The 12,940-nt window shown below is 44.2% G+C and overlaps 3 protein-coding genes across 8 annotated transcripts in view; 2 read left to right on the top strand and 1 right to left on the bottom strand.

Annotated features, from left to right (window-relative positions):
• The window catches only part of LOC112432630 (protein NLRC3-like), a 214,143-nt gene that overhangs the window by 86,824 nt on the left and 114,379 nt on the right, over window positions 1-12,940 (top strand). The window lies entirely within an intron of this gene.
• Window positions 1-12,940, bottom strand: part of LOC111500697 (CST complex subunit CTC1) — a 49,440-nt gene that overhangs the window by 25,022 nt on the left and 11,478 nt on the right. For 2 of the 4 annotated variants that reach the window (XM_076882289.1, XM_076882293.1), the window contains one exon: window positions 9,483-10,094. The exons of the other annotated variants lie outside the window; for them this stretch is intronic. In XM_076882289.1, the coding sequence (XP_076738404.1) occupies window positions 9,943-10,094 (152 nt within the window). In that variant the 3' untranslated portion in view covers window positions 9,483-9,942. Of the gene's footprint in view, window positions 1-9,482; window positions 10,095-12,940 lie in introns of those variants that run through there. 4 annotated transcript variants of the gene reach the window in all.
• LOC143416765 (E3 ubiquitin-protein ligase TRIM21-like) lies at window positions 8,863-12,689 on the top strand. The gene is made up of 2 exons (XM_076882314.1): window positions 8,863-9,196; window positions 10,764-12,689. Exon 2 carries the CDS (start codon window positions 10,773-10,775, stop codon window positions 12,438-12,440), a length of 1,668 nt encoding a protein of 555 aa, XP_076738429.1. The 5' UTR covers window positions 8,863-9,196; window positions 10,764-10,772; the 3' UTR covers window positions 12,441-12,689.

Below are 12,940 nucleotides of genomic sequence, written 5' to 3'. Positions count from 1 at the left end.
CTGTTCATGCCCATGATACTGGTCCTGCCTGAGAGCTGCTCATCATCACCAGCACAGACTGAAAGTCCATCACTTCCCTTTATCAGCAACGACTCGCGGTCTAAACTCCTTTTAAGGAAAAAGATGAAGCAGGAAAGGAAACAGTTTCAGGAGCATCATGTAGAGACGTGCAGGATAGAAACACAAGCTGAGAGTCGCAGCACTGTGCAGGACCAAAAGCTGACGCTGCAGGACAAACGGACAAACATTTAAATCCACACACAGAGAAAAATGTTAAACACACTGAGCAGGTGTCAGGACTCCATCAGCTCAGGATGAAGGTGATGGTGTCAGGAGTCTGTGCTGACCACTGTGTTATAGCTGTTTACTCCACACACACTGATGATGACCATCAGCAAGGATACACAGCCGGACCTTTTCCTGGAAGCAGGAAGCCCCTCCCCCACCGAGTTAGTCCGTTTCACCTCCTTTGTTCTACACAGAAGCTTCCTGATGGGCAGCTGGACCTGATGAGTCACATTAACATGTGCAGAGGAGATGAGATCAAACTCAGTCACAGAAACAAGTTTCTGTTTGGTGAAAATGAGGCCAAACTGACTCATTTAGTGCAGACAAAGTAAAACTACAATAACATGGTTACACACATGTGCATTTGTTCACCAGTCACAGCACATTGATGTTGGATCAGCACGCACACCACCAGCAAACCAAAGGAAAGCTGCTGCAGTCAGAGCAACAACCCTGGTCCACAGAGAGCTTCAACACAGCATCAGAGGACCACAGAGAAGGAGACCAGAGCCTTACATACATCAGAGATCAGTGAAGACAACACGCAACAACAGACTTCCTCACAACATGTTGCTCACGCTGAGCCTTCAGTGAACTCAAACACTTTTAAGCATGGTGGTTTAGCACGGGAAGAAGATGAAAGTGTCCATCAGCACCTTCAGCTAATTGATCACCAAGCATTCTAGCAGCATCGGGGATTCGTCTCTCTGGACAGCTTTGAATCATTTTGTCCATGAGAGAGAATAATGCATGTGAGGATCCCCTCAACATCTCACCTTCTTGCTCCCTTCTTGCATAAAAAGCTTCCTTACTAGCAATAAAAGACACGGGGCGACTTCCTGTTTGATCCAAACAGCTTTTTGAGACAGTAACCCGCCTTTGTTGCATCTAGGCTGGATTGTTGTAACGCACTTTATTGTGGGGTTACTGATGCATCCATTATGAGTCTGCAGCTTGTGCTGCAGCACGTCTTTAACTGCAACAAGTCTGAGCACATTAGCCCATTTTAATTTCACTCCACTCCCTGCCTGTACATGTGAGGCTCGTTTAAAGTCTTTTATTTGTTTTTAATCTCTTAATGGGACTGCACGTGCTGTGAAACAATTCATTCACAAGCTTTAGTGCTACTTCAGGAAGTGCTTCCTGCTGCTCTCCATCAGTCTGGATGACGAGTCTTCAGCCTGAACTCACCTGTGAGCCACAAGAGCCCAAACATGGTTTGTATTTCACCTTCATGCAGTTGTGTTTATAGTGTACATGTTAGTTATTAATGCAGTCTGCACTCCTCTCTCACACAATGTCAGCCTGATTTTGTCTTTAACCAGCTTCATTTCTACTTTACTGTAAATATAAAAGTTCCTGCACTACATCACAGTATGAGACCCTTACCTGTGACTCTGTAACTGAATGTGTTTATTGTAGTCTGAACGAATGTATCGTTCTTTATCACGCTGCTGTTGGATCTGTAGAGTTAACCTGCAGCTTCTGTTAAAGACCTGGATGAGCTCTATTGGTTAAAAGGGCTTTGAGGGCTTTGACAACAACCTCACCACTGAGCTGATGGAGCCTCTCGATGACTCGAAAGGTTAAAAACGTTAAACTCTACAGAGTCTCTGATCTGTTCACTCATCCATCAGTAATCTCCAATTCATTTTTGAGGTGAATGAATGAATGAAAGTGTGGAAACATGAATGCGACTGCCTGATAAACTCAAACTAGTCTCAATACAACAACATGCACTAAATGAAGAAACTAGGGACGTGTAACAGAAACACAGAGCACACTCATGCTGTGTGAGAGATCACACAGCACGAGTGTGAAGCATGAAATGAACAACAGGAGACAATAAACACACAGCAGGAGAGAATCAACACAAACACAAAGTGCACGAGACCAGAGACTCACAATAACACAGAGACTAACCTCACACAGGTGCCCAAACAGAGACACCTGACTGACTTCATAACAGGGACACCAAAGGACAAAACTCACAGAGGACCAGGAGGACAAAAGAACCAGACGTCACCTACAAGAAGCCCAGAGACACAACACTGAGACGTCATGGTAACAGGAACCAGGAACATTTCACCAAAAACATGAAGAAGTTACAGAAACTCAAACACTGGACCTACGACCCCGACAGAGCCGAGCTGAAGGAGGAACACCATCAGGACGCCACACCCCCAACCGCACTGAAATAACCTGTAATGACAACATCCACAGACCAACCAGGAGAGAGCACACAGAGCAGGACTGATCTCATTGGCTGGACGCTCGCTTCTATTTAAATCTAATGACAGCAGCTGCGTCACACCTGAACACGACACTTCTGCTCTCGTGATCTACAACTGTGACTTTAACGTCAGCGACACCAACATCTGACATTATTGTAACGACATGTTTCATTATGTCATCGTTTACAAGCTGCAGAGCAAACACGCTGAGGAGTCAGAGGTCAAAGGTCAGTGGTTTGATTCTCCTGTGAGCAGAGAGAGGATCTGAAAGTGCAGCAGGAAGTGTTGATCAGGAAGCTTTGGACAGTTTCAGACAGTAAAGGTGACTCTTTAATACGTCCTGATTCACACACACTTACACAATGATGCCATCAATAACATGACCTGCTGCCATGTGTGGTTGCTGTGGGACACCAGGACCCCCTGACATCCCTGTAACAGACCCTCTGTGTGACATCTCATCTAACCCATCAGCAAAGACACCAACAGTTCATCCACCCTCCTCTGGTCTCTGTGAGGAGCAGTGAGGGGCTCGTAGCGTCTCTGTGCTTTGACAAGATTTAAAGTCACCAACAGATTTTTGTGTCACTTTGAAACTGCACCACAATCTGAACTTGACAAGAACAATTCAATAGTAAAGCAAAGGGTTTAAGTTCTGTACGAGAGTTTAGATTTAGACGTTTGTCTCACTGGTGGATGCAGGCGATGCGTGCAGAGTGTCAGGCAGCAAAGTTACCTGTCAGACTGTCCAGTAGGTGGTGCAGAGGGTGGAGGGGATTCTTCATGATGATAACAGCTTGTTTAATCATCACAGCCTCAGCAACTCATCAGAGTAACACAGCAGCATACTCACACAGAGAGCACACACCCGATGAGATCAAAGGGAAGCTGGAGGCGTCTCTCAGTCAGTGCAGACAGCATGAAGGCTGCAGCTGCCTCCCTGCTCCTGCTCCTGAGTCCCACCTTCATCCTTTCACTCTCACAGCTCAGGAGGTCGAGCGGGCACCTGTTAAGACCCTGGAGGTTGGTAGTTTGACTCCTGGCGGCTCCAGGCTGCATGCTAAACATCCTCGGGTGGGACGCGAACACAAAGTTAGATGCATTGGACTGTGGATGTGTGTGCGTTAGACAGAAAGCACTTTGATAGAAAAAGCACAGAAAGAAGTGTTTGTGTGAGGCGAGTTTCATACAGCCAGTAAATATTGAGTAAAGTGAGAGTTCAGGTGGTGTAGAAGAGCACTACATGAGAACCAATCACAGCACAGACTCCAACAGGACAGGAGGCTTTCAGCCAGTTTGGACTGAGCAGCTCTCATTTCTACAAACCTGCCCAAATGTATGATGTGTTCAATGCTGTGATCATGATGTGCTGTTAGAGCCATTAGAGCAGGCTGTAGGTGTCGCAGGTGCAGTGGTTGGTATCATATCTCATTGATGTCATCAGTAGGAGGTAAGTGTACAGTTTCACTGACATGCAGCTGACACCATTTTTCTTTTGCCTGTCCTGACCTGTAACCATCAGAATAATCAGAACAATCTGAAAGCCAAGAAAAACGCCCCCACAGTTATTTCGCAAAGGGATCATTATGGCTTTGCTATGCTAAATGTAATAGATTTGTTTTACTTTTGAGTTATTACACTCAGAACAGACAGGACTGGGCCGAGACAGAAGAAAGACAAAGTAAAGATAAGGAGATAAACATAGAGGAGAAGAGGGACAGAGAGAAAAGACTAAAATCTGTTTGATCCCATCCTGCAGAAAAACAAGCAAAAAGAAACAAAAAGAAACAAAAAGAAACAAAAAGAAGCAAAAAGAAACAAAAAGAAACAAAAAGAAGCAAAAAGAAACAAAAAGAAGCAAAAAGAAGCAAAAAGAAGCAAAAAGAAACCAGCACACCAAGGAAACAACAACAACTTTATTTATAGAGCACATTTAAAAACCAGCGGTACACCAAAGTGCTTAACATAAGACACAGGGAAGTAACACGAGTCTTATGAGGCCTCAGCAAAGTATCAAATATACTCACAGGTCAATGGCACTAATACACAGGGGTAATATAAAACATAATGAAAGCACAAGGCATTAAAAATATGTATAAGGGAAAATAGAGTAAGTCTAAGGTGCGAGCATGAACGAGCAGGAAAGGCGAGATTAAACAAACAGGTTTTTAACCGTGATTTAAAAGAATCACGATCAGAAGGTTATTCCACAACTCTGGTGCAGCCAGGGCAAACGCCCGGTCACCTCTAGACTTCAGCCGAGATCCAGGCTGCACCAAGAGTAACTGAGTAGATGATCAGGCAGGAACGTACGATTTAAGCAGTTCCTTAGGGTAGCTCGGTGCCGTGTTGTTGGTAAACCACAGCAAACCGCAGCAGCAGCATCATGTGCACCAGTAACAGTAACTAATAAACACTGAATCCTACTGAGCAGCACACTGGACTGATAATGCACGATGTGTTTAGTGTCAGCAGCACAGGACGACACAGTGTGTGTCTGTGTACACCTGTGTGTGTGAGCTTGTGTTCAAAAGGTTTCCATCAAGCCACATGATACACATCAGCTAAAGTGCAGGAATGTGTTGATGACTGAAACAATGCTGTGTTGAACGTCAGAGTTTTCATTTCACACCATATTGTTATACAAGTGTTCTTCTTAACACACAAGTGTTGGTCACAGAGCTTGATGTGCTGGAACGTTTTACATGTGCATGTTTCCCCAACACAATATGATTAGAAAACACTCCAACCATCTATTCTGGGAGATTTCATACAATCAATGAGTTAAACTGCAGGAATGTCTTAAAGACATAAAGACCTGGATGGCCTCTAACTTTCTGCTTCTTACTTCAGATCAAACTGAGGTTATTGTACTCGGCCCTGAAAATCTTAGAAATATGGTATCTAAGCAGATTCTTACTCTGGATGGCATTACCTTGGCCTCCAGTAACACTGTGAGGAACCTTGGAGTCATTTTTGACCAGGACATGTACTTCAACGCTCATATTAAACAAATATGTAAGACTGCTTTCTTCCATTTGTGCAAATATCCTCTTAGTTGTTATTAATCTCGGCTCTGCCACCGTTTCTGGAACTGGGGACCATCACACTCCTCTGAGTCTGTCTATAGGTTCACTTTTAGCTCCCACTCTGACTAAACCATCACACTAAACTGGTGCTACTTCCTCCTAAACCAGTCCATGTTTCCTCTGACATCGTCTGTCTTTCCTGTATGTCACTGACAGAACAGGAACTGTTCTTCACCGTGTTCTTCGTTCGCTCCGGTCAGCTGAGCGGCCGTTGCTCTCAGTCCCCAAATCAGGGCTGAAACTGAGGAGACGGAGCGTTCTCCATCGTGGCTCCTCTGGAATAATCTTCCTCTTCACACGAGGCAGTCGACATCAGTGCTGCTTTTAAATCCAGAGAAACACATTTTTATTTGCTTGTTTTTGACTCAGTGGTTAACTGACTTGTATTTACTTACATTTTATTGTTTTTGCTATGTTTGTAATTTTATCCTATTTATTATTCTTATTGTATCTATTATGTTTCTATTGTTCAGCACTTTGGTCAGCCTTGTGTGTTTTTAAAGTGCTATATAAATAAACTATGATGGTGATGATACACTCAGGCTGTGTCACTCTGTGACCTCTGACCCTCAGTGTCCTCTGACCCTCAGTGACCTCTGACCTTCACTGACCTCTGACCCTCAGTGTCCTCTGACCCTCAGTGTCCTCTGACTCTCACTGACCTCTGACCCTCAGTGTCCTCTGACCATCAGTGTCCTCTGACTCTCACTGACCTCTGACCATCAGTGTCCTCTGACTCTCACTGACCTCTGACCTCCTGTTGCAGGTGTGTGTGCTGCTGCTGTCTGCAGGTGAGTTGATGAAGTCAAACCATCAGTGAGGCTCCAACAAGAACACAAACACATTTGATGCCAGTCACAGATTTATGCATCACTCTGTTTGTGTCTGCTGATCCAATAAAGCTCTGATCCTGGAGATCCCTCCAGATCCTGTGCCAGCAGGAAGTGATGTCACTGCGCTGCAGACAGAGCAATGGTGACATCATCACAGCTCATTTCTTCTTTAATGGAAGTCATGTTGGAAATAAATCAGAGTTCATCATCACAAACGTCCAGCAGTCTGATGAAGGTCTCTACTCCTGTGCTACTGATGTGTTTGGAGAATCTCCTCAGGGCTTTCTGAGGGTCAGAGGTCAGACAATGACATCACATCACATCCTGTATAAAGACCTGAACTCACCTGAAGTAAAAATAAGCTGACTGAACCATCTTCACCATGTCTCCTGCAGATCCTCCTCCTCATCTCCACACCTGCACCTCCTCTAATCCTGTGAACTCTCCTGCTCTTGTTTGGCCTGTAACAGACTGCTCCGCTCCTCCCTCCTCCTCCACCCTCGTGCTGGTTGTAGCAGGTCTGGTTTCGGTGGTTCTTCTTGTTCTGCTGGTTTGGGGAGTTCTCTGGAGGAAACAGAATGAAATCTTTCAGAGTTTAAAGCATGAAGTCAAAGCTAGAAGGTCTCCTGACTGCAGACTGGGAGCTGACGCCACAGTAGAGCGGGTAGAACAGGAACCAGTGTGAAACAAACTCTCTCTGGATCAGCTGAAGGCTTTTCAGCGAGTTTTTAGGACGTCCTGATAATAATGAATTATGGTCGTCCAGCCTGGAAGTAATAAATGCAGGAACTAGATCTTCTTTTATGAGTTCTTATATTATCTGATCAGGCCGTTTGCTCCTGTTAAAGATAAATGTGCATCGAACGTTGTGGGTATTCATGAGTCTAACAGTTTAAACCTGTGTGTGACGTTGTGTCCTTGAACGGCCCTGACAGACGGCTGTAGTCCATAATATTAATGTTTCCTGCTGACTGAAATAAGCAGCTGAGCTCTGTGAGGGCAGAGCTGCTGCTAACAGGTGAGTCTGTTACCTGGACTGGACTGAGTGAGCTGCTGTGTCACAGCTTTATCAGTGACACACTCAGCATGTGTGTGTGTGATATGTCACAGTGCTTGAAACACACATGAAAATATATTAAAGGTTGAATCTTTGTTCTTTTGGTTTGTGGAACAAAAATCAGCAACGAAGAAACGCGAGCGTAAAACTTGGTGTAGAAGTGCAACAAACGTAAGCCGGCTCATTTGATGCTGTGATGCTTGAAAAGGATTTGCGCACCTACATCATTATTTACGGTTTAAATTGTGCTGCCTTCAGGTGCACCTGGTAAATTCAGGAATCTCTACTCCAAACCACAGCAGGTTGTTTTAGAGGCTTTTCTGGGTTAATGTTGGTTTGTTGCCATAAACATGTCTGTGATCGCTGTGTTGTTCTTTTTGATGCAGGATTTCATGTAACTCGGTGCTAAAATCATAACAATGAAGTTGAACAGTTCTAGTGCTCATGCGTCAGCTAGCATGCGGCAGCTAGCATGCAGCCTGTTTCAGTTGCTCCTGCTTTTACTCTTTACTCTAATTTTTTCTTACTTATTTCTTTGTCCTTTACTGAGTGTGTCCATCTGTTTAAAAGCTTTCTTTTCAAACATGTGGATCGAGAGAGTTTTTGTTCTGCTGTTGCTTTCACTGAGGAATGGGAGCGCAGCACAGCAGCTACACACCAGAGATCAGCTGAGCCGCCTGATGCTGCTGTTGCAGATTAACTGGTGTCTCAGATTAACTGGAGACGGTCAAACAGATGTGTGACAGACTTTAAGGAGCTGCTGCCAACAAACCAGCAAATAAACACTGAATATTTCATGTGTGACATTTGTGAGGTGGCCTTAAACACAGTCCGTCAGTCTTTTTGCTCTTGAACAGTGAAATATTAAAAACTGTCTGGAGTTTATTTGGTGATGTTCTCGTACACGAGGCGAAAACAGCAAACAAACGTCACAGTAAATCTTTCCAGCTGATGTTAGGCATCCTCCACCTGCTGAATCCACTTCAGCCTCTTCCTGCTCATGTTCCTGTTTAGAGGCACAGTCGGCCTGTAAATGGAGAAAACTGAACACAGGAATATTTGGATTTGCTTCTTTTTCTCTGCTCATGTTCAACTTGTCTGATTCAAGCTGGGAATATTTATTAGAAACAAAGTGAATAATATTATTTTATTATCACGTTGATGCAGCACATGGTTCAGTTAGCTTTGTATAAACACGTGTTAGAAATGTTCTTCAATCAGCTCTTTTTACTCTCATTTCACAGCCACTACTTTTTACTTTTACTTGAGTAAAGAAGTTGAATTAGTACTTGGAGTATTTTTAACAGTAGTACTTCTACTTCAGTACACACGGTGTGTACTTTTACCACCTGTGTCTGAGACCTCCTTCAGGGTCCACCTGAAGCTCTCAGTCTGCTGTGGAAAAAGGAAATCCAGGTGAGTTTCTCCTGATCACCTGAGGCCGTCATTACTGTGTGAACCCACACACCACTCCTCACTCCTCCCACCCGCTGCACACAGTCACTGAGTACAGACCGGCTGATTCCTGTAAAGGGAGAGGCAGGAAGAGGCGGAGCAACAGCTGAAAAACAAGAAGCCCAACGTCATTTTGCAGAAGTGAAAGTGTGAGAGAGCAGCAGCAGAGCTGCAGTCGAGTCCTGTTTGTCTCTAAAAGAAGATTCACTGGAGTCCATCAGGTTCCTCTCAGCAACAGTGGTGAGTGCAGCTGATCACACTTCCTGCTTCTACACAAATCTTCACTCTGTTCACTTCATCAGGACTCATCACAGTCACACTGGATCCATAGAAAGCTGCTCATGTAACCACAGATCCACTGTAGGAGCATCGAGCTGCTGCTTCAGTCTCACTGTGGCTCTGCTCAGGACTGTGGACTCAGGCTGTGCTCTGGACTTCAGACTGACTCCACACTTCCTGGTTATTCATCACTTCCTGTTCCTCTTAGATTGATTCTGGATCTGATTGATCATAAGGATTACAGACGTGAAAACACCTATTTATTCTTTATTGATATAAAGCCTTTGATACTGTAAACCAGCAGATTTTGGTCAGTACTTCAAAAAGTCATTCACACATTTTACAAAGATTATCTGACTTAGTGTATCCTGTAAGAGTCACAGATGATCCTCAATCATTCAGAAAACAGTCGATGCTGCACTTTATAACTTTGTGTGGAAACATGAATCTCATTATTTAGACAGATGTGTTTGAATCATCCTGATAATCAGGCTTTAAACATGTCAGAGTTCCACACATCAGCTGTGATATTCAAGCTGACCTGGATCAAACATGTCATCAGACACAAACATAGATGATGCTGTTTAATCCCAAAGCTTATTTAAACAAACTGGAGGACAGAATTCCTCCTTAAATGGGATTTTGATCAAATCCACTGATCTCGTTTTCACACAGGCTTTATCATGGTGGCTTCTTCTCTACTAACATCAATCTTTGATTTGGACAAACAAATATGTGAAACACAAAAATAAATCAATGTTTTCTGAGGATCCAGAATAACATGAATGATGTATCCCAGCGAGTGACTGGAAAAGTTCATCTTCTTCCACATCCTGAGTTTGTGAGGATGTTCCAGTATCTGTGAGAGAAAACAGGACAGTTTTTACTGACGCACAAATGGACCAAATATACAGACACCTCTGAATAAACATGTTCTCATCAATGCCATTAAAATACTGGATCAACAGTTAATAACACATTTCTGAGGTTTGTGATTCATCGTCCTCCTCACTGTCAGCTCTACTGGAACAGTCACTGTTTAATATTAATGGCTCGTTGATCTGGACGTACAATAAGAAGTATTCAGTCACCAACAAGGTCGAAGTTTACTTCACAGTGATTGATGGAAAATATCCAACAAACTGATTTATTCAAGTATACAAATGATCTGGATGAATCTTGGACCTTCTGTAAAACAGAGAAACAATTTCACATCTTTGTAACGACTGTATTTATCTTCATCCCCAAACGTTGATCCTGTCCATCTGGACGCTGCACTGTACAGCAGACACTACAATGTTAGGTTTGTGTTTGGATGAACCAGTTTGTGTCTGAGTGTGTTGCTGGGTCTCCACCAGTTACTCTGAGAACTGAAGAAGCTTCTCTGATGAAACGTCTTCAAGAAACTCAAAGAAGTCCAGACGCTTTTCTCTCCAAGCTCCTCAGACTACTGACGCTTGTTTCTCTCTTTGTAAAATGAAATTTAAAGTGAATTTTGAATCAAATGTTTCTCTTCTTTCTCCCTCAGAGTGCAGACATGTCTGCTGCCAGCAATCTGCGATCTGAAGATCAGTTTCTGTGCTCCATCTGTCTGGATGTGTTCACTGATCCAGTCTCTACACCATGTGGACACAACTTCTGCAAAACCTGCATCAGTCAGCACTGGGACATGAATCAGAGCTGTCAGTGTCCCATGTGTAAAGAGACTTTCTACACTCGACCTCAGCTGAGGGTCAACACCTTCATCTCTGAGATGGTTGCTCAGTTCAGACGTGAAGCTCAGCAAAAAGCCAGCAGCAGCAGCTCAGAGCAACAAGCTGCCAAACCAGGAGAAGTTCCCTGTGACGTCTGCACTGGAACCAGACTGAAGGCCCTGAAGTCCTGCCTGGTGTGTCAGACCTCCTACTGTCAGACTCACCTGGAGCCTCATCTGACACTGAAAGGTCTGAAAAGACATCAGCTGGTTGATGCTGTGGAGAACCTGGAAGGCAGGATGTGCACGAAGCACGATAAACTCCTGGAGCTGTTCTGTAAGACCGACCAGACATGTGTCTGCGTGCTCTGCTCTGTTTTAGACCACAAGAACCACGAGTTTGTTCCTCTGAGAGAAGAATATGAAGGAAAGAAGGCAGAGCTGGAGAAGACAGAGGCTGAGATTCAGCAGATGATCCAGAAGAGACGACTGAAGATTCAGGAGATCACAGAGTCGGTGAAGATGAGTAAAGATGCTGCAGACAGACAGAAAGCAGAAGGTGTTCAGGTCCTCACGGCTCTGATGGAGTCTGTTGAGAGACGCCTGAAGGAGCTCATGAAGGAGATCGAAGACAAACAGGAAGCTACAGAGAAACAGGCTGAAGGTCTCATCAAAGATCTGGAACAGGAAATCTCTGAGCTGATGGAGAGAAGCTCTGAGGTGGAGCAGCTCTCACGCTCTGAAGGCCACCTCCACCTCCTCCAAAGCTTCTCCTCCCTGAAAGCTCCACCCAGCAAGGACTGGACAGAGGTCAGAGTTCATCCACCATCATATGAGGGGACTGTGGGGAGAGCTGTGGCTCAGCTGGAGGAGACAGTCTGGAAACCCATGAAGAAGAAGCTGTTTGAGGCTGAGCTGCAGAGGGTGCAGCAGCATGAGGTGGATGTGACTCTGGATCCTGATACAGCTCATCCTAATCTCATCCTGTCTGATGATGGAAAACAAGTGTATGATAGTGATGTGAGGAAGAAACTTCCAGACAACCCAGAGAGATTTTCTAGGTATGTTAATGTTTTAGGAGAGCAGAGTTTCTCTTCAGGCAGATTTTACTTTGAGGTTCAGGTTAAAGGAAAAACTAAATGGATTTTAGGAGTGGCCACAGAGTCGATCAACAGGAAGGGACAAATCACAGCGAGTCCTCAGGATGGTTTCTGGACTGTGTGGCTGAGAAATGGAAATGAGTACGAAGCTTGTGCTTCCCCTTCAGTCCCCCTCTGTCTCCATCCTGGTCCTGAGAAGGTGGGGGTGTTTGTGGATTATGAGGAGGGTCTGGTCTCCTTTTATGATGTAGGTGCTGCAGCTCTGATCTACTCCTTTACTGGCTGCTCCTTCACTCACAAACTCCACCCATTCTTCAGTCCCTGTAACAATGATGGAGGTAAAAACTCTGCACCTCTGATCATCTGTCCTGTCAATCAAACTGATCAACGACTGATTTTATTGGATGAATGATTGATTTTTCTTGAAGGGAACAAATGAACATATTGAGTGTAAATCCTCTACAGTCTCCATGTTTCTATAGAATCTGATCATCAGGACTCTGATTCACACTTTGATTCTCATGGAGTTTGATTTGAACAGAAGAAAAGTTGAATCAGGAAATGTTCCCACTGATGGAGACTCGAGCTGAAGAGCAAATATCAGAGAACAAATGTCCAAAAGCTTCATTTCCAATAAAGTTTGTTCAATGCTTTGAGTGAATCCAGACTCATGTGTGGCTGTTATACGGAGCATCAGAGTCCAGCTGAGTTATGTTGGATACAAACTGCTTATTTTGGCTCTGTGAGGAGTTTTGTTCACTGAAAACTGATGAGACGGATAATATTCAAAGAACTCTGTAGAGATTCATGCATCCATGTTCTCCACCTGCAGGTGTGGAGGAGAAAGGTGGAGCACAGACTGCTGCATCCTTCCAGTCACATCATTTTGATGATTATATTTGCATGTTGTGA

This window comes from Maylandia zebra, linkage group LG3 (assembly GCF_041146795.1).
Source record: "Maylandia zebra isolate NMK-2024a linkage group LG3, Mzebra_GT3a, whole genome shotgun sequence".
Lineage (NCBI taxonomy): Eukaryota > Metazoa > Chordata > Actinopteri > Cichliformes > Cichlidae > Maylandia > Maylandia zebra.
This window is presented reverse-complemented; position numbering and strand designations above follow the sequence as displayed.

Coding starts and splice junctions, on each gene's coding strand:
- LOC143416765 (XM_076882314.1), top strand. CDS start 10,773: ATGTCTGCTGCCAGCAATCTGCGATCTGAAGATCAGTTTCTGTGCTCC.